The 23649-nt window shown below is 40.2% G+C and overlaps 1 protein-coding gene across 1 annotated transcript in view; it reads left to right on the plus strand.

The window, feature by feature from the left end:
• SHCBP1L (SHC binding and spindle associated 1 like) overlaps nt 1–23649 on the plus strand; it is a 44037-nt gene that overhangs the window by 11975 nt on the left and 8413 nt on the right. Inside the window, exon 6 of the mRNA XM_086343484.1 lies at nt 18173–18278. Within this exon, the coding sequence (XP_086199610.1) occupies nt 18173–18278 (106 nt within the window). The remainder of the gene's footprint in view (nt 1–18172; nt 18279–23649) is intronic.

Raw genomic sequence — 23649 nt, forward strand, 5'->3', positions numbered from 1 at the left:
CTCCCTCTCATATACAATAACCCTGTATATGAGACAGCAAAAGAGACACTGATGTATAGAACAGTCTTTTGGACTCTGTGGGAGAGGGAGAGGGTGATCTTCATTTTCTGAATGTTGAGCTTTAAGCCAACTTTTTCACTCTCCTCTTTCACTTTCATCAAGAGGCTTTTTAGTTCCTCTTCACTTTCTGCCATAAGGGTGGTGTCATCTGCATATCTGAGGTTATTGATATTTCTCCCAGCAATCTTGAATCCAGCTTGTGTTTCTTCCAGCCCAGTGTTTCTCATGGTGTACTCTGCATAGAAGTTAAATAAGCAGGGTGACAATATACAGCCTTGACATACTCCTTTTCCTATTTGGAACCAGTCTGTTGTTCCATGTCCAGTTCTAACTGTTGCTTCCTGACCTGCATACAGATTTCTCAAGAGGCAGGTCAGGTGGTCTGGTATTCCCATCTCTTTCAGAATTTTCCACAGTTTATTGTGATCCACACAGTCAAAGGCTTTGGCATAGTCAGTCAAGCAGAAATAGATGTTTTTCTGGAACTCTCTTGCTTTTTCCATGATCCAGCGGATGATATCTGGTTCCTCTGCCTTTTCTAAAACCAGCTTGAACATGAGGAAGTTCATGGTTCACATATTGCTGAAGCCTGGCTTGGAGAATTTTGAGCATTACTTTACTAGTGTGTGAGATGAGTGCAATTGTGTGGTAGTCTGAGCATTCTTTGGCATTGCCTTTCTTTGGAATTGGAATGAAAACTGACCTTTTCCAGTCCTGTGGCCAATGCTGAGTTTTCCAAATTTGCTGGCATATTGAGTACAGCACTTTCACAGCATCATCTTTCAGGATTTGAAATAGCTCAACTGGAATTCCATCACCTCCACTAGCTTTGTTTGTAGTAGTGCTTTCTAAGACCCACTTGACTTCACATTCCAGGATGTCTGGCTCTAGGTCAGTGATCACACCATCGTGATTATCTGGGTCATGAAGATCTTTTTTGTACAGTTGTTCTGTGTATTCTTGCCATCTCTTCTTAATATCTTCTGCTTCTGTTAGGTCCATACCATTTCTGTCCTTTATCGAGCCCATCTTTGCATGAAATGTTCCCTTGGTATCTCTAATTTTCTTGAATAGATCTCTAGTCTTTCCCATTCTGTTGTTTTCCTCTATTTCTTTGCATTGATCGCTGAAGGCTTTCTTATCTCTTCTTGCTATTCTTTGGAACTCTGCATTCAGATGCTTATATCTTTCTTTTGCTCCTTTGCTTTTCACTTCTCTTCTTTTCACAATATTTGTAAGGCCTCCTCAGACAGCCGTTTTGCTTTTTTGCATTTCTTTTCCACGGGGATGGTCTTGATCCCTGTTTCCTGTATAATGTCACGAACCTCTGTCCATAGTTCATCGGGCACTCTATCTATCAGATCTAGGCCCTTAAATCTATTTCTCACTTCCACTGTATAATCATAAGGGATTTGATTTAGGTCATACCTGTATGGTCTAGTGGTTTTCCCTACTTTCTTCAATTTAAGTCTGAATTTGGCAATAAGGAGTTCATGGTCTGAGCCACAGTCAGCTCCTGGTATTGTTTTTGCTGACTGTATAAAGCTTCTCCATCTTTGGCTGCAAAGAATATAATCAATCTGATTTCGGTGTTGACCATCTGGTGATGTCCATGTGTAGAGTCTTCTCTTGTGTTGTTGGAAGAGGGTATTTTTTATGATCAGTGCATTTTCTTGGCAAAACTCTATTAGTCTTTGCCCTGCTTCATTCCGTATTCCAAGGCCAAATTTGCCTGTTACTCCAGGAGTTTCTTGACTTCCTACTTCCGCATTCCAGTCCCCTATAATGAAAAGGACATCTTTTTTTGGTGTTAGTTCTAAAAGGTCTTGTAGGTCTTCATAGAACCGTTCAACTTCAGCTTCTTCAGCATTACTGATTGGGGCATAGACTTGGATTATTGTGATATTGAATGGCTTGGAAACGAATAGAGATCATTCTGTCGTTTTTGAGATTGCATCCAAGTACTGCATTTCGGACTCTTTTGTTCACCATGATGGCTACTCCATTTCTTCTGAGGGATTCCTGCCCGCAGTAGTAGATATAATGGTCATCTGAGTTAAATTCACCCATTCCAGTCCATTTTAGTTCACTGATTCCTAGAATGTTGACATTCACTCTTGCCATCTCTTGTTTGACCACTTCCAATTTGCCTTGATTCATGGACCTGACATTCCAGGTTCCTATGCAATATTGCTCTTTACAGCATCGGACCTTGCTTCTATCACCAGTCACATCCACAGCTGGGTATTCTTTTTGCTTTGGCTCCATCCCTTCATTCTTTCTGGAGTTATTTCTCCACTGATCTCCAGTAGCATATTGGGCACCTACTGACCTGGGGAGTTCCTCTTTCAGTATCCTATCATTTTGCCTTTTTGTACTGTTCATGGGGCTCTCAAGGCAAGAACACTGAAGTGGTTTGCCATTCCCTTCTCCAGTGGACCACATTCTGTCAGATCTCTCCACCATGACCCTCCCATCTTGAGTTGCCCCACGGGCATGGCTTAGTTTCATTGAGTTAGACACGGCTGTGGTCCTAGTGTGATTAGATTGACTAGTTTTCTATGAGTATGGTTTCAATGTGTCTGCCCTCTGATGCCCTCTTGCAACACCTACCATCTTACTTGGGTTTCTCTTACCTTGGGCGTGGGGTATCTCTTCACGGCTACTCCAGCAAAGCGCAGCTCCTTCCCTTGGACGAGGGGTATCTCCTCACCGCCTCCCTTCCTGACCTTCAATGTGGGATAGCTCCTCTAGGCCCTCCTGCGCCTGCGCAGCCACGATCCTTGGACACGGGGTTGGGCCTCCAGGCCGCTGCCCCTGGCCTCGGTGTGGGGTTGCTCCTTCTGGCCACCGCCCCTGACCTCGGATGCAGGGTAACTCCTCTCGTCGACCCCCCTGACCTCAGACGCGGGGTAGCTCCTCTCGGCCATTCCCTCGCCATCGCAGCCTGGCACTCTGCCGCTGCCCCTGACCTCGGACGTGGGGTAGCTCCTCTCGGCTGCACTTAGTGCGCTGGTCGTCGCAGCCGCCTGTGCTTAGTGCGCTGGTCGTCGCAGCCGATTTATTCCTAAGTATTTTATTCTTTTCATTGCAGTGGTGAATAGAATTGTTTCCTTAATTTCTCTATTTTCTCATTGTTAGTGTATAGGAATGCAAGGGATTTCTTTGTGTTAATTTTATATCCTGCAACTTTACTATATTCATTGATTAGCTCTAGTAATTTTCTGGTGGTGTCTTTCAGTTCAGTTCAGTTCAGTTGCTCATTCGTGTCTGACTCTTTGCGACCCCATGAATTGCAGCACGCCAGGCCTCCCTGTCCATCACCAACTCCTGGAGTTCACTCAGACTCACGTCCATCGAGTCAGTGATGCCATCCAGCCATCTCATCCTCTGTCATCCCCTTTTACTCCTGCCCCCAATCACCCCCAGCATCAGAGTCTTTTCCAATGAGTCAGCTCTTCACATGAGGTGGCCAAACACCCAGGACTGATCTCCTTTAGAATGGACTGGTTGGATCTCCTTGCAGTCCAAGGGACTCTCAAGAGTCTTCTCCAACACCACAGTTCAAAAGCATCAATTCTTCAGTGGTCAGCTTTCTTCACAGTCCAACTTTCACATACATACGTGACCACAGGAAAAACCATAGCCTTGACTAGACGGACCGTTGTTGGCAAAGTAATGTCTCTGCTTTTTAATATGCTGTCTAGGTTGGTCATAACTTTCCTTCCAAGGAGTAAGCATCTTTTAATTTCATGGCTGCAGTCACCATCTGCAGTGATCTTGGAGCCCAAAAAAATAGAGTCTGACACTGTTTCCACTGTTTCCTCATCTATTTGCCATGAAGTGATGGGACCAGATGCCATGATCTTCGTTTTATGAGTGTTGAACTTTAAGCCAACTTTTTCACTCTCCTCTTTCACTTTCATCAAGAGGCTCTTTAGTTCCTCTTCACTTTCTGCCATAAGAGTGGTGTCATCTGCGTATCTGAGGTTATTGATATTTCTCCCGGTAGTCTTGATTCCAGCTTGTGCTTCTTCCAGGTGCTTCTTTAGGATTTTCTATGTAGAGGATCATGTCATCTACAAACAATGAGAGTTTTACTTCTACTTTTCCAATCTGGATTCCTTTTATTTCTTTTTCTTCTCTGATTGCTGTGGCCAAAACTTCCAAAATTATGTTGAATAGTAGTGGTGAGAGTGGGCACCCTTGTCTTATTCCTGACTTTAGGGGAAATGCTTTCAATTTTTCACCATTGAGGATAATGTTTGCTGTGGGTTTATCATATATGGCTTTTATTATGTTGAGGTATGTTCCTTCTATTTCTGCTTTCTGGAGGGCTTTTATCATAAACAGATGTTGAATTTTGTCAAAGGCTTTCTCTGCATCTATTGAGATAATCATATGGTTTTTATCTTTCAATTTCTTAATGTGGTGTATTACATTGATTGATTTGAGGATCTTGAAGAATCCTTGCATCCCTGGGATAAAGCCCACTTGGTCATGATGTATGATCTTTTTAATATGTTGTGGGATTCTGTTTGCTAGAAGTTTGTTGAGGATTTTTGCATATATGTTCATCTGTGATATTGGCCTATAGTTTTCTTTTTTTGTGGCATCTTTGTCTGGTTTTGGTATTAGGGTAATGGTGGCCTCATAGAATGAGTTTGGCAGTTTACCTTCCCCTGCAATTCTCTAGAAGAGTTTGAGTAGGATAGGTGTTAGCTCTTCTCTAAATTTTTTGGTAGAATTCACCTGTGAAGCCATCTGGTCCTGGGCTTTTGTTTGTTGGAAGATATTTTATTACACTTTTGATTGCCATGCTTGTGATGGGTCTGTTAAGATTTTCTGTTTCTTCCTGGTTCAGTTTTTGAAGGTTATACTTTTCTAAGAATTCATCCATTTCTTCCAAGTTGTCCATTTTATTGTCTTATAGTTGCTGATAGTAGTCTCTTATGATCCTTTGTATTTCTGTGTTGTCTGTTGTGATTTCTCCATTTTCATTTCTAATTTTGTTGATTTGATTCTTCTCCCTTTTTTTCTTGATGAGTTTGGCTAATGGTTTGTCTATTTAACTTCTCAAAGAACCAGCTTTTAGTTTTGTTGATTTTTTCTATAGTCTCTCTCCTTTGTTTCTTTTTCATTTATTTCTGCCCTAATTTTTATGATTTCTTTCCTTCTACTAACCCTGGGGTTCTTCATTTCTTATTTTTCTAGTTGCTTTAGGTGTCAAGTTAAGTTATTTATTTGATTTTTCTGTTGTTTCTTGAGGTAAGCTTGTATTGCTATGAACCTTCCCCTTAGCATTGCTTTTACTGAATCCCATAGGTTTTGGGTTGTCGTGTTTTCATTTTCATTTGTTTCTAGGCATATTTTGATTTCTTCTGTGATTTGTTGTTTATTCAAAAGCGTGTTGTTTAGCCTCCATATGTTTGTATTTTTAACAGTTTTTTTCCTGTAGTTGATATCTAATCTTACCTCATTGTGATCAGAAAAGATGCTCAAAACGATTTCAAATTTCTTGAATTTACCAAGGCTAGATTTATGGCCCAGGATGTGATCTATCCTGGAGAATGTTCCGTGTGCACTTGAGAAAAAGGTGAAATTCACTGTTTGGGGATGAAATGTCCTATAGATATCAATTAAGTCTAACTAGTCCATTGTATCATTTAAAGTTTGTGTTTCTTTCCTAATTTTCTGTTTAGTTGATCTATCCATAGGTGAGAGTGGGGTATTAAAGTCTCCCACTATTATTGTGTTACTGTTAATTTCCCCTTTCATACTTGTTAGCATTTGCCTTACATATTGCGGTGCTCCTATGTTGGATGCATATATATTTATAATTGTTATATCTTCTTCTTGGATTGATCCTTTAATCATTATGTAGTGTCCTTTGTCTCTTTTCACAGCCTTTATTTCAAAGACTATTTTATCTGATATGAGTATTGCTAATCCTGCTTTCTTTTGGTCTCCATTTGCGTGAAATATCTTTTTCCAACCCTTCACTTTCAGTCTGTGTGTGTCCCTTGTTTTGAAGTGGGTCTCTTGTAGATAGCATATACAGGGGTCTTGTTTTTGTATCCATTCAGCCAGTCTTTGTTTTTTGGTTGGGGCATTCAACCCATTTACAGTTAAGGTAATTATTGATAAGTATGATCCTGTTGCCATTTACTTTGTTGTTTTGGGTTCAAGTTTATAAACCTTTTCTGTGTTTCCTGTCTAGAGAAGATCCTTTAGCATTTGTTGACAAGCTGGTTTGGTGGTGCTGAATTCTCTCAGCTTTTGCTTGTCTGTAAAGCTTTTGATTTCTCCCTCATATTGGAATGAGATCCTTACTAGGTATAGTAATCTGGGTTGTATGTTTTTCTCTTTCATCACTTTAAGTATGTCCTGCCATTCCCTTTTGACTTGAAGAGTTTCTATTGAAAGATCAGCTGTTATCTTTATGGGAATCCCCTTGTGTGTTATTTGTTGCTTTTCCCTTGCTGCTTTTAATATTTGCTCTTTGTGTTTGATCTTCGTTAATTTGATTAATGTGTCTTGGGGTGTTTCACCTTAGGTTTATCCTGTTTGGGACTCTCTGGGTTTCTTGGATTTGGGTGGTTATTTCCTTCCCCATTTTAGGGACGTTTTCAACTATTATCTACTCAAGTATTTTCTCATGGCCTTTCTTTTAGTCTTCTTCTTCTGGACCCCTATGATTTGAATGTTGGAGGGTTTAACATTGTCCCAGAGGTCTCTGAGGTTGTCCTCATTTCTTTTAATTCTTTTTTATTTTTTTCTCTCTGCGTCATTTATTTCCACCATTCTATCTTCCACCTCACTTATCCTGTCTTCTGCCTCAGTTATTCTACTGTTGGTTCCCCACAGAGTGCTTTTGATGTCAGTTATTGTATTATTCATTATTGATTTACTCATTTTTATTTCTTCTAGGTCCTTGTTAAACATTTCTTGCATCTTCTCAATCTATTTATCTGTAACTCAATTTTGTTTTCAAGATTTTGGAGCATTTTTACTATCATTATTCTGAATTGTTATTCAGGTAGACTCCCTATCTCCTCCTCTTTTGTTTGGTTTGGTGGGCATTTATCATGTTCCTTTACCTGCTGAATATTTCTCTGCATTTTCATTTTGTTTAGGTTGCTGTGTTTGCAGTGGCCTTTCTGTAGGCTGGAAGTTTGTGATTCCTCTTTATTGTGGAGGTTGCTCCCTGTGGGTGGGGTTGGACTAGTGGCTTGTCAAGGTTTCCTGGTTAGCAAAGCTTGCATCTGTCTTCTGGTGGATGGAGCTGGATTTCTTCTCTCTGGAGTGCAGTGAAGTGTCCAGTAGTATGTTTTGAGGTGTCTGTGGGTTTGGTGTATTCTGGGCAGCCTGAATTTTAATGCTCAGGGCTGTGTTCCTGCGTTGCTGGAGAATTAGCATGGTATGTCTTGCTCTGGAACTTGTTGGCTCCTGGGTGGAGCTTGGTTTCAATGCAGGTATGGAGGCTTTTGGATGAGCTCTTGTCGATTAATGTTCCCTGGAGTCAGGAGTTTTCTGGTGTTCCCAAGTTTTAGATTTAAGCCTCCTGCCTCTGGCTTTCAGTCTTATTCTTAAAGTAGCCTCAAGACTTATCCATCCATACAATACAGATGATAAAACATCTTGGTTAATGGTGAAAAGATTCTCCACAGTGAGGGACACCCAGAGAGGTTCACAGAGTTACATGGAGAAGAGAAGAGGGAGGAGGGAGATAGAGGTGACCAGGAGGAGAAGAGGGAAAATCAAAAGGGGAGAGAGCAGTCTAGCCAGTAATCAATTCCCTGTGTGCCCTTCACAGTCTGGAACACCCAGAGAGGTTCATGGAGTTACATAGAGAAGAGAAAATGGAAGAGGGAGATAGAGGTGACCAGGAGGAAAAGAGGGGGAGTCAAAGGGGAGAGACCAGTCTAGCCAGTAATCAGTTCCCTAAGTGTTCTCCACAGCCCAGAACACCCAGAGAGATTCACAGAGTTAAGTAGAGAAGAGAAGGGGAAGGGAGGAGACAGAGGTGACCTGGGGAAGGACAGGGAGAGTCAAAAGGGGAGAGAGCAATTAAGCCAGTAATCATACCCCTAAGTAAAAATGGGTACTGAAGATTAGATTCTTAAAGGTACAAAATTGATAACAAATACCAAAAAGCAAAGATTAAAAATCTAGAGTAGAGGTTAGACTCTCAAAAATATATTAAAAATACAAAACAAAATCAATCACAAAAATTATAAAATATATATATATGAAATTTGCTTTAAAAATAGGGTCATTTTTTTTGCAACTTAGTAGTATGTTATAATGGAGAAGGCAATGGCACCCCACTCCAGTACTCTTGCGTGGAAAATCCCATGGATGGAGGAGCCTGGTAGGCTGCAGACCATGGGGTCTCGAAGAGTTGGACACGACTGAGCGACTTCACTTTCACTTTTCCCTTTCATGCATTGAGAAGGAAATGGCAACCCACTCCAGTGTTCTTGCCTGGAGAATCCTAGGGAGGGGGAGCCTGGTGGGCCGCCGTCTGTGGGGTCACACAGAGTTGGACACGACTGAAGCGACTTAGCAGCAGCAGCAGTAGCAGTAGGTTATAAAAATGAAAATTAGAGGAGTAATAAGAACTTAAAATTTTAAAAAGTAAAAAAATTAAAAAAAATGATAATAGTAAAAATATATCTAGAAATTTCTCTGGAGCTGTTTAGGGCAGTGTGGGGTCAGTTCAGTTTCAGATAGTTCCTTGTTCCAGCTTGTACTTCTTCTCAAGGTCTATAGGCCCCTTCCAATGCTTAGTCAATGCTAACTACAGGGTTTTAATCTGTTGCACCTGGCACTTCTAGAGTGGTTCCCTCTTCTTTGTTTATTTTGGCTTCCTCTGTTTGCAAGTCTCTTCGGTGTCTAATTTCCCCCCTGACACAAGAGGGCAAAGGTGGTCACTTATTTAGTCTCACTTGTTCAGTTGTGCTATGGGAAGGGAGGAACACTGCAAACAAATATCACTGGCATGTGTGGGGAGTGCTCTGTTATGGACCACACTGGGTTTGCCCCAGCTCATGGCGGTATGTGCTTTCCTGGTCTACACTGCTCAGGCTCTGCAGGAGAACTGTCCAAAGCAGGCCCTGCATTTCGTACACTTCCCAGGTCTAAGATGCTCAGGTTCAGGTTCTCAGATACTCCACAAAGGCACAGACTTGGTTGGGCGCGCGTTTTGTGCCCTTCCCAGGTCTGAGCAGCTCAGGTGACCAGGTGCTTGGAGAGCACACTGTCCCAGGTGGGCTGTGCATCTTAATCACCTCCCCGGTCCCAGCTGCTTGGTTTCCTAGGTGCGCCAGGAGAGCACCGTCTCAGGTGTGCCGTGTGTCTCCTCTAGGGAGCTGATCTCTGGCTGCAACCCTCCTGGCAGATGTCAGCTGTCCAGGATCCCAGGAGGACTTGGTTAGCAACTCGGAGCCTGCTCACAGTTTGGTGGAGGATGCATCTCTGGGGCCAACATTGCCTCTCATCTTCTGGCTCTGGTTCTCGCCCGCCTGCCTCTCTGCCTCCGGCAAGGGGAGGGGCTGGTCCAGAGCCGGCTAGCTGTCCTTTGGTATTTATGCAATCCTTTGTTCTGTGAGCGGGCCAGGCTGTGCCTTAGGTTAGAGCTTTTTGCGGAAAGTTCTCTCTCTCTCTCTCTCTTTTTCTGTCTCTGGCTATCCCACAGTTTGGGTTGCTATCTCATGTTAGGTCCCTCAGATTGTCTTCAGGGCATTCAGGCCTGGTCCTTACCTTAAGCGTTCAACCCGCACCTCCCTGTCCAGCCCCCACTCGCTGGTGGTGGACACAGCATCTGGGCTACTTCTCCGCTGGGAGATGCAGTTAGGCGTGTGTTCTGTGGGTTTTTTTTTTTTTTTTCTTCCTCCTGGTTATGTTGCCCTCTGAGATTCCAAAACTCCTCACAGACCCACCGGTGAGAGGATTTCCTGCTATTTGGAAACTTCTCCTCCTTCATGACTCCCTTCCTGGGATGGATCTCCATCCCTAACTCTTTTGTCTCTTTTTTCATCTTTTATATTTGTCCCACCTTCTTTCAAAGAGAATGAGCTGCCTTTCTGGGTGCCTGGTGCCCTCCACCAGTGTTCAGAAGTTGTTTTGTGGAAGTTTTTCAGCATTCAAATGATCTTTTGATGAACTCACTGGGGAGAAAGTGGTCTCCCTGTCCTATTCCTCCATCTTCCATGGTCATTCTTTTATCATATCACTTGTCATATATCACCCCAATTGAAATAAGTTATAAAAATAGACATCTAATTTATGCTTTTGGACTGTGGTTTTGGGGAACACTCTTGGGAGTCCCTTGGACTGCAAGGAGATCAAACCAGTCAGTCCTAAAGGAAATCAGTCCTGAATATTCATTGGAAGGACTGATGCTGAAGTTGAAGCTCCAATATTTTGGCCACCTGATGCGAAGAACTGACTCATTGGAAAAGACCCTAATGCTGGGAAAGATTGAAGGCAGGAGGAGAAGAGGACGACAGAGGATGAGATGGTTGGATGGCATCACTGACTCGATGGACATGAGTTTGAGTAAGCTCTGGGAGTTGGTGATGGACAGGGAAGCCTGGTGTGCTGCAGTCCATGGGGTCACAAGGAGTCTGACACGACTGAGGGACTGAACTGAACTGAACTGAATTTATGAGATAAACACAGGCACAACTACCAATATTGGAAAATTATTTTTATATGAGCTGAATTCACTGAAATCAATGTTCTGGGGTTTTTTATTTTTAAAAAATCTCATAAATCTAGTCCTTTCCTTACCTTTCTTCTTTACCTTCTTAATTTTGGCCAAAGCATAAGAGAAGAGTCAGGAGACATTGTCCACATATAAAATGCAAAGTAGAGAGTGAGAGTTTGTGGCATTTTGGTTTGAGGGTCATCACCAGCTGTTAATAGCTCAGGTAGCAAAAAAGTGCCATCTTACTGTTTCAAGGTGACACAAAGGACAGAGTTCAAGGCTGACAGAGTAGCTGGAAATTTAGTTGGGATATTCTGAAAGTGAGAGAGCTGCAAAAGGAGTGAGACCCAAAATTTGAGCAACAGAGAATCTCAACAGAGAAATGAAAACTATAATAAAAAAGAACCAAGAATTTCTGGATTTAGCTCTGACATGCAAAGAGCTTGTGAGTTATCATCCTTATCCTTACAATAAGAAAAAAGCTGAACAAACTTGAAAATTACTTTCTTGGAACCATCAGAGAACTGAGATCACAGGACAAACTGCCACTCTAAAATTTGGAGAAAGATAAATTCAGAGTCACAGCTAAGATCTGCTTATCTTGAACAGAACCAGCTAGAGCCATAAATTATAAGAACATTTAAATGGTAATTTTGATAGATTGCTGGATGCTGAATGATAACTAGTATCAAAGAAACTCACAGGGAGCTGCAGTTATTAGTGAGATCCTATACCTTTGTGGGGTTTTACCTCTAGGAGTCTAACTAGGTTCTCAGTGAAGAGCCAAGAAAGATTCTGTTATGACTCCGGAAGGGTGAAGGGAAAAGTACCCATTATGAAATATACCCAGAGAATTCTCCATAATAAAGATCTGCTATTCTCCAGGAGAAAAGTCTTTACCAGAGTTTTTTGCCACCTAGAGGAAAGGCATTTCTCTGACTCTAGTCCCTTATAGCCTTCCTGTCTGGGGAAAAAGAGGATTAAGAACAGTTGTGAAGGTCACAGTCCAGGGACATAGACTCAGTAAAAGACCAATAAGTAATCACAAGAGTATAGACACTTCCTCTCTGCTAAATCTTAAAACCATACCAACAAGATTCCAGGATAATAACTGGATTATAGTTAAAAGAGCTGTAAGACACAGACTCTTCTAAAGAGTAGTTTGGGGCTTCTAAAGGAAGCCCGAAAATATACAGAGACCGAAAATTGGAAATTACAGGAATTTGAAGCCTCTGACACATAAAGCTACAGCAAATAAACATAGGCTACCTCCTGGTTGGATTAATAATTAATCTACTTCACTTCTTGTTAGCCATGTGTAGGTTTCAAAAAAAATTATGATATGCTAAAAGGCAAGGAAATAAACCAAGTCTGAAGAGGGAAAGCAAGCATCAATAACAGACTCAATTATGATTTTGGAATTTATCAGACAGGAAATTTAAAATAGCTATGATTGGGACTTCCCTGGCAGTTCAGTGGTTAAGACTCTGTACTTCCACTGCAGGGGGCCAGGTTCGATCCCTGGTCAGAGAACTAAGATCCCACACACCATGCAGTGCAACCAAAAAAAAAAAAAAAGTAGCTATGATTAATATGTTAAGGACTTTAATGGAAAAAAGTATACAACATGCAAGAAAAAAATGGATAATGTTCAAGCAAAACATGGAAACTGTAAGAATGAATTAAAAGATCATTCTAAAAATCAAAGACACTGTAAATAGAAATGAAGACTTCCTTTGAAAGGCTCATGAATAGATGGGACACAACTGAGGAAAGAATCAGAAAGCTTGAGAAATTGTTTCAAACTGAAATACAAAGAGAAAAAATAATGAAAAAAAGATCTAAGAATTGTGGAATAGTTTCAAAGAATGTAGCACATGTGCAATTGGAATACTAGAAGAGAAGAAAGCAAATGCAACTGAAAAAAAATTCAAATTCATCAGAGCAGAGCAGATCAGATCAGTCGCTCAGTCCTGTCCGACTCTTTGCGACCCCATGAATCGCAGCATGCCAGGCCTCCCTGTTCAAATTCATAATGGTGAAAATTTTCCAAAATTAAATGAAAACACCAAACCGCAGATCCAAGAAGCTTAGAGACCACCAAGTAGGACAAATACTCCCAAAATGTGCAAATAGGCATATTATACTTAAACTGAAGAAAACCACAGATAAGAAAAAATCTTGAAAGAAGCCAAGAGGGTAAAGAAACCCTACCTGTGTGTGTGCATTTAGTTGTTCAGTCATGTCCGACTCTTTGCAATCCCATGAACTGTAGCTTGCCATGCTCCTCTGTCCATTGGATTTTCCCAGAAAGACTACTGGAGTGGGTTTGCATTTCCTACTCCAGGGATCTTCCCAAACCAGGGAGTGTACCTGTGTCTCTTGCATCTCCTGTGTTGGCAGGTGGATTCTTTGCCCCTGAGCCACCAGGGAAGCCAACACCTTTTTTTTTTTTTTTGGCAAAGTCTTCCAAAAAATAAAAAGAGAAGGGACTACTTCCCCAACTCATTCTATGAGGCTATTATCACCTTGATACCAAAACTATAGAAAGATATCACAAGAAAACTGCAGAAAATACCCAGTATAAATATAGATGCAGGGACTTCCCTTGAGGTCCAGTGGTTAAGACTCTGAGCGTCCAATGCACAGGATGTGGGTTCAACCCCTGGTCAGGGAACTAAGTCCCACAAGCTGCAGGACACAGCCAAAAGACTTAAATAAAAAATAAGTGAATAAAATAAGTAAATATAGATGCAAAATCTTCAATAATACTTTAACAAACTGGGTCTAACAACATATGAAAAAGATTAGACACTATGACAAGTGGAATTTATGCCAGGAATGCAAGGTTGGTTTAACATATGGAAATAAATCAATATAATACACAATAAAGCCACACTATCATCTCAAAAGTTACAGAAAAATCATTTGACAAAATTCCTCTTTCGTGATAAAAATTCTAAAAAAACTTAGAATAGAATGGATCATCCTCAACCTGTTTAAGGCCATCTGTGAGAATCCTATAGCATCATATTTACCAATGAAAGAATGGATGTTTCCCCGCCTAAGATAAGGAACAAGACAATGATGTCCACTCTTGTATTCAGTTGTGCTGGAGGTTCTAGCCAGAGCAATAGGAAAGAAAAGGAAATAAATTCATCCAGATCCAAAAAGGAAAATGAAAATTATCTCTACTTGCAGATGACATAATCTTGTATATAGAAAATCCTAATGAATTGATGCTTTTGAACTATGGTGTTGGAGAAGACTCTTGAGAGTCCCTTAGACTGCAAGGAAATCCAACCAGTCCATCCTAAAGGAGATCAGTCCTAGGTGTTAATTGGAGGGACTGATGTTGAAGCTGAAACTCCAGTACTTTGGCCACCAGATGCAGAGAGCTGACTCATTTGAAAAGACCCTGATGCTGGGAAAGATTGAAGGCAGGAAGAGAAGGGGACGACAGAGGATGAGATGGTTGGATGGCATCACTGACACAATAGACTTGGGTTTGGGTGGACTCCAGCAGTTGGTGATGGACAGGGAGGCCTGGCGTGCTGCAGTTCATGGGGTCACAAAGAGTCGGACACAACTGAGCGACTGAACTGAATAATGAAATATTTTTCTGTGATGTAAAGAAATTGCTGATATACAAAATAACATGGTGGATCTCAAAATAGTCTGACTGAAAAACTGCAGACACAAGAGAGTACATAGCATATTCTACTTTAAAATTCCATTTTAAAATTCTGAAAAAGGTAGTGGTACTGATGAACCTATTTGCAGGGCAGGAATAGAGATGCCGACGTAGAGAACAGACTCACGTACACAGCTGGGGAAAGAGAGGGAAGGACGAATTGAGAGAGTAGTATTGAAACATACACATTACCATATATGAAATAGAGAGCTAATGGGAAGTTGCTGTATAATGCAGGGAGCTCAACCCAGTGCTCTGTGACAACCTAGAGGGATGGAATGGGGTGAGGGGTGGGAGGGAGGTTCAATAGGGAGAGGACACGTGTATACTTATGGCTGATTCACATGGCTATATAACAGAAACCAACACAACATTGTAAAGCAATTATCCTCCAATTAAAATTACAAGAAAGGAAAATCTATGACAAAAAGATTAGTGGGTTTCTGAAAGTCGATGCTGAGGACTGACTGCAAAGATGTATGAAGGAACTTGTACGATGGGAATGTTCTATATCTTGAGTGTTATGATTGAGTTGCTGCTAAGTGACTTCAGTCGTGTCCGACCCTGTGCGACCCCAGAGACGGCAGCCCACCAGGCTCCCCCGTCTCTGGGATTCTCCAGGCAAGAACATTGGAGTGGATTGCCATTTCCTTCTCCAATGCATGAAAGTGAAAGGTGAAAGTGAAGTCACTCAGTCGTGTCTGACTCTTAGCGACCCCATGGACTGCAGCCTACCAGGATCCTCCATCCATGGGATTCTCCAGGCAAGAGTACTGGAGTGGGGTGCCGTTGCCTTCTCTGACAATAGTATATAGTACCACCTATAATCTTTTTTTTTTGGATGAAATGTCAGAACATTTATTCACCTGAAGCCCATCAGTTGAGCCTTCTCCAGAACCCTCCTGATGGGTTCAAAATCCCTGCAGTAGAATGGTAGTCTTGGCCTTGCACTCTGCCCTATGAAGGAGAAATGAGCTCCTGACAAATGAGAGACGCCCACTGATCTACATTTCTCCTTGAGTGCAGCTACTTCTTCCAAAGGCTGGAAGGAGCAGGGTTTGACCTCTTCCTTCTCCTTTTATACCGGGTAGTTTGAGGCAACAATTGTTAAGTGTGTGTGTCTCTTCTGCAGTTCCAGGCTCTTCTTCTGGCCAGCTGGTCCTCAAAACTCAGAGGGTAGATTTTTAATTGAATCTTAATATTACCAAGCTTCTAGATCTAAATGTCAGGGGGATTGAAGAACTTTTGAAATGATGCCTTGTTATTCAATTAGCCAAATTATGTGGGAAATTCTATAGATCAACAAACAAATATCAGGGAATTCCCTGGTGGCCCAGTGGTTAAGACTCCAGGCTTCCACTACAGGGGACACAGATTCGATCCCTGGTGGGACAACTAAGATCCTACATGCTGCAGGGCCAATAATTAAAAATAAACATCATAAAAGAGAATGGGTAATTAGTATAAATGAAAAAAGATAGATTTAGATATTTAAGATATATTGATCAAATTTAGTGTATGGACCTTGCTTGGCTCTTGATTCACATAAACCAATGGTAAAAATATCTTCCAGAGCTAAGTGCAGACATTTGAACACAGACAAAGTGTTAGATGATGTAGGGGCACTATTATTAACCTTGTTTGGTGTAATAATGATACTGTGGTTATGCTATTTTAAAAAGTGGCTACCTGTTGGATATACATACTGAGGTATTTACAAGTCAAATTAAACCATAGCTGGGATTTCCTTTAAAATATTTTGGTGACTATGATAGGGGAAAATGTTGTGAGAATGAGATAAATGACAGTTCTCGAAAGTAGTGATGGATGGATATATATTAAATATATATATATATTCTCTACTTTTAAATATACTATTTTTTCTACTTTGGATATGTTTGAAATTTTTCATAATAAAGAACTGGGGATTTTGTTTGTTGAATTTTAAATAGGTTATGTTCACATAGGTTATAGCCATCAGAGTGAGTTCAACATGAGTATTCCCTATCTTTACCCACACACTCAATGACTGTCAGTCACAAATGAGAGGAATGAGTCAGTGGTGAAGAAAACAGCAAAGCAAGTGAAGTGGGCAGAACAGTGGCAACTGGTACCCACCTCTGTGTTTGGGATGAGTGGGGAGTTGTAGGACCGTGACAAATGGAAGGTCACAAACATGATTGAGTTAAATGGGTGTGTACATTTGTGAAGTCTCAGAGAGAGGTTCACTTAAAATGAGTGTTATGTAAATTATACCTTATTAAAAATGTAACTTTGAAAATCACTGACATAAACCTTTAATTTTAAAGCTAGGATTGTATGATAAACTATTTCCTGCACGTAAGATGCTTTACTCTTTGAGCAACTAGTAATTATATATATGGTGAAAAAAATGTATGAGTAGTTCTCTTTCTCAAATCAAAATTTGCTTAAATAGGTATAAAAGTGCTGAATGGGTTTGATGTTGAAATGTCAAATGAAACTTTTCCTTTGGAGGACATTGCTAATATCTTAGAGTTCAAAATTCAATCATTGGAATGATAAATACGTAGGAACAGTTCTCTGAAATGTTAAGCTTCACAAAAATATTGGTAACTGAGGTATTGCTTATATGTGGAACCTAAAAAGAAGGGTGCAGATGAACTTAGTTACAATACAGAAGTAGAGTCACAAATGTGAAAACAAGCTCATGGTTACCAGGGTATAAGGGGGAGGGGAGAGAAGTAAATTGGGATTGACATATACACACTGCAAAGTGTATATAAAATAGATAACTAATAAGGACCTTCAGTTATAACACAAGGAGCTCTACTGTATACTCTGTAATGGCCTATATGGGAAAAGAATCTAAAAAAAGGGTGGATATATGTATATGCATAACTGATTCACTTTGCTCTACACGTCAAACTAACACAACCTTATAAATTAATTATATACCAATAAATTATTTTAAATATTGATAATTGAAACATAAGCTGAAAAATATTGGTTTTAATGCTGCATCAAGTGATAAAGTGCTGCAGAGAACCCAAAAGATTACCCATACAGTAAATATGGCTGACAGTAATGATAAAAGTTATACTCAATTTTTTTTCTTTCTTTTGATAACACTTAAATGATGAATAGGAAACAGGAACTGTAAGGGAAAGCAGAAAGAAGACAAAGAATGGAATTATCTAAAAGTGCTGAATAGCAACCAGTTAAAAACAATGAAGAAAGAAGCTAGAATTGTTTAATGGAGGCCAACAGCCAACTTATCCTGCTTCAAAGGATAAGTTCTCCATAGATACAAAAACAATTAATTAAACGTAGTCTCTCAAATTAGGCAGGTCCCCAAATATTCTTATACCTCAGTAGCACAGACATAACCTATCTCTGCTTTGAGTGTCTACAATTCAATGTATTATGAAAGTATAATCAGGAAATTTTCTACTGTACTGAAAAGTTAAGATGATTGAGGTATTGATTGTAGTGAGTTGCATGCAGATTTTCAGAGTTCAAAAGATTTCAGAGTTCAATGGTTTAAACACTCAGTTATTTAAAAGATCTCAATTATTCCATCACTCTCAAATTGCTCATTGCTCTCAAGAAGCTCAAAATGAATGGAACCTATTACTCAAAGATGCTTAGTACCAAGTTTTAAGTAGGTGTACCTTAAGTATTTTTCATACTGATTTAATTAAAATACATGTTTTCAATTTCAGAGTTCATGGACCCTTCTTTCCAAGAATTCTGAGGCGTAGGAAAGGAAAAAGAAACTTTGGAAAGACTATAACACATATCGTAGCAAAAGTGATGACTACTGACATGGTAAGTAATACATTTTATTCTTATTTGTTCATTTAAGTTTAGCTGCATATAATTAGAAAACAAGCTCTTTGAAGGTTGGATTCTTGTCTGACGTTAATGTCTCTGTTACACCCAGCTCAGTGATTGACATAATATAGGTACAAAATAAATAAATGTCCACAACTATTTACAGAGTACTAATCTTGTTGCCAGGTGCTATGCTAGCACCTATGGGAGATGCTATGCTAGCATCTATGGGAGAGAAATATGAGAAATACTGCATTTGAAGGAGATACACTTTTGAACCAGACCCACAATCGTGCTTCTTCCATACATCTGAGCAGTTTGAATGATGGTGGAGATGTTGTTTAGTGGAAGCTGAGTCATGTCTGACTCTTTTTGTGACTCTGTGGACTGTAGCCTGCCAGGCTCTTCTGTCCGTGGGATTTCCCAGCAAGTATACTGGAGTGGGTTGCCATTTCCTTCTTCAGGGGATCTTCCCAACCCAAGGATCAAACCTACATCTCCTGCATTGGCAGGCGGATTCTTTACCACTGAGCCACCTGGGAAGACCTGTGGTGGAGACACGGACAAGTAAATAGGCTATTGCAGTTGCAACACAGAATAATATAATAGTAAATGCTACGATAGGAGTATATACAGGAGGCACTTAGGATGGGTACATAAGCAGAGTTAGGAGTTCTGGCAACGTTGCCTGAAAGAAATAATGCAGATGAAACCTAAAGGATGAGTGTAAATTTAACTAGCCCAAGTGGGGAAATGTTCTAAGTCATCTCACTAGACCTCTCAGTAGTATTTCACAGCTGTCTCCTTGAATAGTTTTTCATGGTCTTCTGTTATCATATTTTGCTGGTTCAATCTCTCTAATTGTTGTTGTATTTTTTCTCCTTCTGTCCTCTAAATGCTTGGAACTTATCTTTTTTCTGCACTATAATATGCCTAAGTGATTTATGTGATCTTTTCCCATGACTTCAGTTATATACATTAATAATCTAAAATGTGTATCCACAGCCCACATTTTTTGTTCTCAGGCCCAAACCGGTATGTCTAGCTACCTATTGCTCATCACCCCTTAATTATGTCCTGAGTACTTCAACTCAGTGTCCACAATTAAATTCATGATCTTATCAAGTAACTAGATTATCTTCTAATGTTCTCTGTTTCAGTAAACGGCACCACCATCTACCCAATTGTTAATTACCATCTTCTGAGAGTTTATCGTCCCCTTGTCACCTTCATATACCCCTTCCTCCCTCACTAAACCACGTCTTGGCGTACACCATGTTGTTTCAGAGAGCTACCGTATGTCCTTTAGGTCTCAATTTAAATGTCGTTTCCATAGAAAAAAACTTGCTCAACCTTCAGAATACATAGACTACATACTGTGCACCCTGCATGTTCCCTTACTGTCACTTTTCCTTATCATAACTGTGCTAAATATTTTCTGTGGCTACCTATTGAATGTCTGTCTCATTTACTATTAATATACTAGCTATTAAGAGCAAAGGGAGTATGTTTACCATTCATGTAGTCACCTAGCATGATGATTGGTATAAGGTGGGTGGTGAGCATTTTTCATTGAATAGTAAATGAGTACATGTTTGACAGAGAATGGGGTATATATGAGGAACTAAAAGAAGTCCAGAAAGGATGGTATTTAATACCTAGTAGGAGAATGAATCGGAGAAGGCAATGGCACCCCAGTCCAGTACTCTTGCCTAGAAAATCCCATGGATGGAGGAGCCTGGTAGGCTGCAGTCCATGGGGTCGCTAAGAGTCAGACACGACTGAGCGACTTCACTTTCACTTTTCACTTTCATGCATTGGAGAAGGAAATGGCAACCCAATCCGGTGTTCTTGCCTGGAGAATCCCAGGGACAGGGCAGCCTGGTGGGCTGCCATCTATGGGGTCGCACAGAGTCAGACACGAATGAAGCGACTTAGCAGCAGCAGCAGCAGGAGAATGAATAGAGATAAAGCCTGGCCTATTAGACTGGTCTTATCTGTTATCCTACCAATTTTTATTATTTTAAATAAAATTTAATTTCCTTTGACTTGCTTACTGGATCAGATTTTCAATAACATTAATTATTCCACCAATTTTATTTGTAAACATCTTTTGAAACATCATTGTAAAGTAAGGTATAGATTTTATCTCCAGCCTTTTAAAATATTTTTTTTTTTACCTATCTTTATTTGTTTTTAAATGTTTTTGGCTTTATTTTCCTATATAACAGTAAAATGTTTCTGTGATTTTTGTTCAATGCTTTGCAACCCTGTCTTCATTTGTGTAAGTAAATATCCACAAACTTCAGACAACAGGACAATGAGAGGAAGACTACTCTGAGAAGGCAGCATCATCAATTTCTACTTTGCTTAGATCTTTGATTTTAGATTTACCTTTGAGGTGGACAAAATATTTTAATTTGGTGTACCTAGTCACAGCTGTGTATATAAGCCTTTAACAGTTTTCTCAACTTTGAAGATTCTTTAGTCTTTTTCCTGCTCTGTACTCTCCTTAAACAGTTTTAATCCACGCCCATTATCATTATGCTGGTGATCTTTACAAGCAGTGTAGTGAAAAGGCATGGACTTTGTAGTCAGGTAGTCCAGTGTTTAAATAGGCTGTTTTGGGCAAGCAGCCTAACTCTGAACCCCAATTTCTTTATTTTCAGAGTGCTTTAAAAAGAGAGAAAAACTGTGCTGATTAAGAGGATGATCTCTGGAGCCAAACTGCCTGGATGCAGAGTCTGGCTTTGGCACTTATTAATTATGTAATTTTCAACAAGCTGTTTTCCCATTTGCGCTTTAGTTCCTCATCTGTAAAATAGGGATAATACTGTGTTCTTTATTTATAGAGACTATATGAATTCACATTTGTCATGTGCTTAGAATAATGGCCAGCACATAGTAAGTATTCGATAAACGTTTTCTACTAGTATGATGGCTACCGCGGCTACCACCACCATCACAACCATCACCACCAATACCACCACTAAACTTTGTTTTTGTTTTTTTGAGGATGAAATTAAATCCTATGTATAAAATACCTAGCAGCCTGGCATGCAGTGGTTTTTCAGTAGATTTATCCCCTCTTGCATTTTTTGCTGATCAACATCACTAGAAGTTCTTCTCAGCATCTTTACCTTATGTTTCACTAAAAGATAACGACCCTAAATTTGAACTTACTGTTCTTTTGTACACAGCCTGTCCTTAATCCTCCTGTATTCTCTATTGAATTAATGTCCTAGATATCCTTCCAGTCAATTGAACTAAATATGTCTACTTCCTTAGTCTCTCAAATTGTGATGAGAGACCTGAATTCTGTCTTTAGGTTTAGACTCAGTCTGACTTCTGAATCATTCCTAACAGAGATAAGCAGTATTTGTTTCAGTGCTTAAACTAAAGTTCAACATTAGTTATTCTCCTATATTTAGGAGAAATATCAATGTCCCCATTGTTCATCATAGGACTCTATCCTGTTCCTTCTTTGTCTAGAAGGCAGGATAGTGTGGTGGTGAAAAATATAAGCTTTACGATAATAGAAATCTAGGTTTGATTCATAGTTTTTCTTCATAATACTTGGGTTGGATTTAAAAAATTGCATAGTTTCTCTTACTTCCTTATCTATAAAAAGGAGTAATGAAGTCTATCCTATAGAGTCATTCAGTTCAGTTCAGTCACTCAGTCGTGTCCGACTCTTTGTGACCCCATGAATTGCAGCACGCCAGGCCTCCCTGTCCATCACCAACTCCCAGAGTTTACTCAAACTCATGTCCACCGAGTCTGTGATGCCATCCAGCCATCTCATCCTCTGTCGTCCCCTTCTCCTCCTGCCCCCAATCCCTCCCAACATCAGAGTCTTTTCCAATGAGTCAAATCTTTGCATGAGGTGGCCAAAGTATTGGAGTTTCAGCTTTAGCATCATTCCAAAGAACACCCAGGGCTGATCTCCTTCAGAATGGACTGGTTGGATCTCCTTGCAGTCCAAGGGACGCTCAAGAGTCTTCTCCAACACCACAGTTCAAAAGCATCAATTCTTTGGCACTCAGCTGTCTTCACAGTTCAACTCTCACATCCATACATGACCACAGGAAAAACCATAGCCTTGACTAGACGGACCTTTGTTGGCAAAGTAATGTCTCTGCTTTTGCATATGCTGTCTAGGTTGGTCATAACTTTCCTTCCAAGGAGTAAGTGTCTTTTAATTTAATGGCTGCAATCACCATCTGCAGTGATTTTGGAGCCTCCAAAAATAGTCTGACACTGTTTCCACTGTTTCCCCATCTATTTCTCATGAAGTGATGGGACCAGATGCCATGATCTTCGTCTTCTGAATGTTGAGCTTTAAGCCAACTTTTTCACTCTCCTCTTTCACTTTCATCAAGAGGCTTTTTAGTTCTTCATCACTTTCTGCCATAAGGGTGGTGTCATCTGCATATCTGAGGTTATTGATATTTCTCCCTGCAATTTTGAGTCCAGCTTGTGCTTCTTCCAGCCCAGCATTTCTCATGATGTACTTACTCTGCATATTAGTTAAATAAGCAGGGTGACAATATACAGCCTTGACATACTCCTTTTCCTATTTGGAACCAGTCTGTTGTTCCATGTCCAGTTCTAACTGTTGCTTCCTGACCTGCATACAGGTTTCTCAAGAGGCAGGTCAGGTGGTCTGGTATTCCCATCTCTTTCAGAATTTTCCAGTTTATTGTGATCCACACAGTCAAAGGCTTTGGCATAGTCAATCAAGCAGAAATAGATGTTTTTCTGGAACTCTCTTGCTTTTTTGATGATCCAGCGGATGTTGGCAATTTGATCTCTGGTTGCTCTGCCTTTTCTAAAACCAGCTTGAACATCTGGAAGTTCACAGTTCATGTTTTGCTGAAGCCTGGCTTGGAGAATTTTGAGCATTACTTTACTAGCGTGTGCGATGAGTGCAACTGTGCGGTAGTTTGAGCATTCTTTGGCATTGCCTTTCTTTGGGATTGGAAGGCTTAAGTAATTTATGTAAATCTTTTAGCAAAGTGCCTACCACAAAAATGTGAACTCCTAATATTATTACTGTTTGCCATTCAGATTTCAGTCATGTATCTATCATTGCTAGAATTACAGTTTCCTTGTAATGCTTCAGAAAGTGTGGTAACGTGTGTGGTTAAGTGTGATAAAGTGTGTCTGAAAATATACCAGGTGCAAAGAAGATTAGTTCCCTTCCATCTGCACTACTGAGTCTGTTGCTACCTGACTGCTCAGAGAGACTGTGCTTTTGGTTATTCTTTCTCTTTCTTGTATATTTTTCCCTTTTTTTTGAAATTGAGATGAAGTTCACATTAAAAAATGAGCTATTTTAAAGTGAACAGTTCACTGACATTTT

The sequence above is a fragment of the Bos grunniens genome, chromosome 16, assembly GCF_055505025.1.
Source record: "Bos grunniens cultivar Pamir isolate PY7600 chromosome 16, Bosgru_T2T1.0, whole genome shotgun sequence".
Lineage (NCBI taxonomy): Eukaryota > Metazoa > Chordata > Mammalia > Artiodactyla > Bovidae > Bos > Bos grunniens.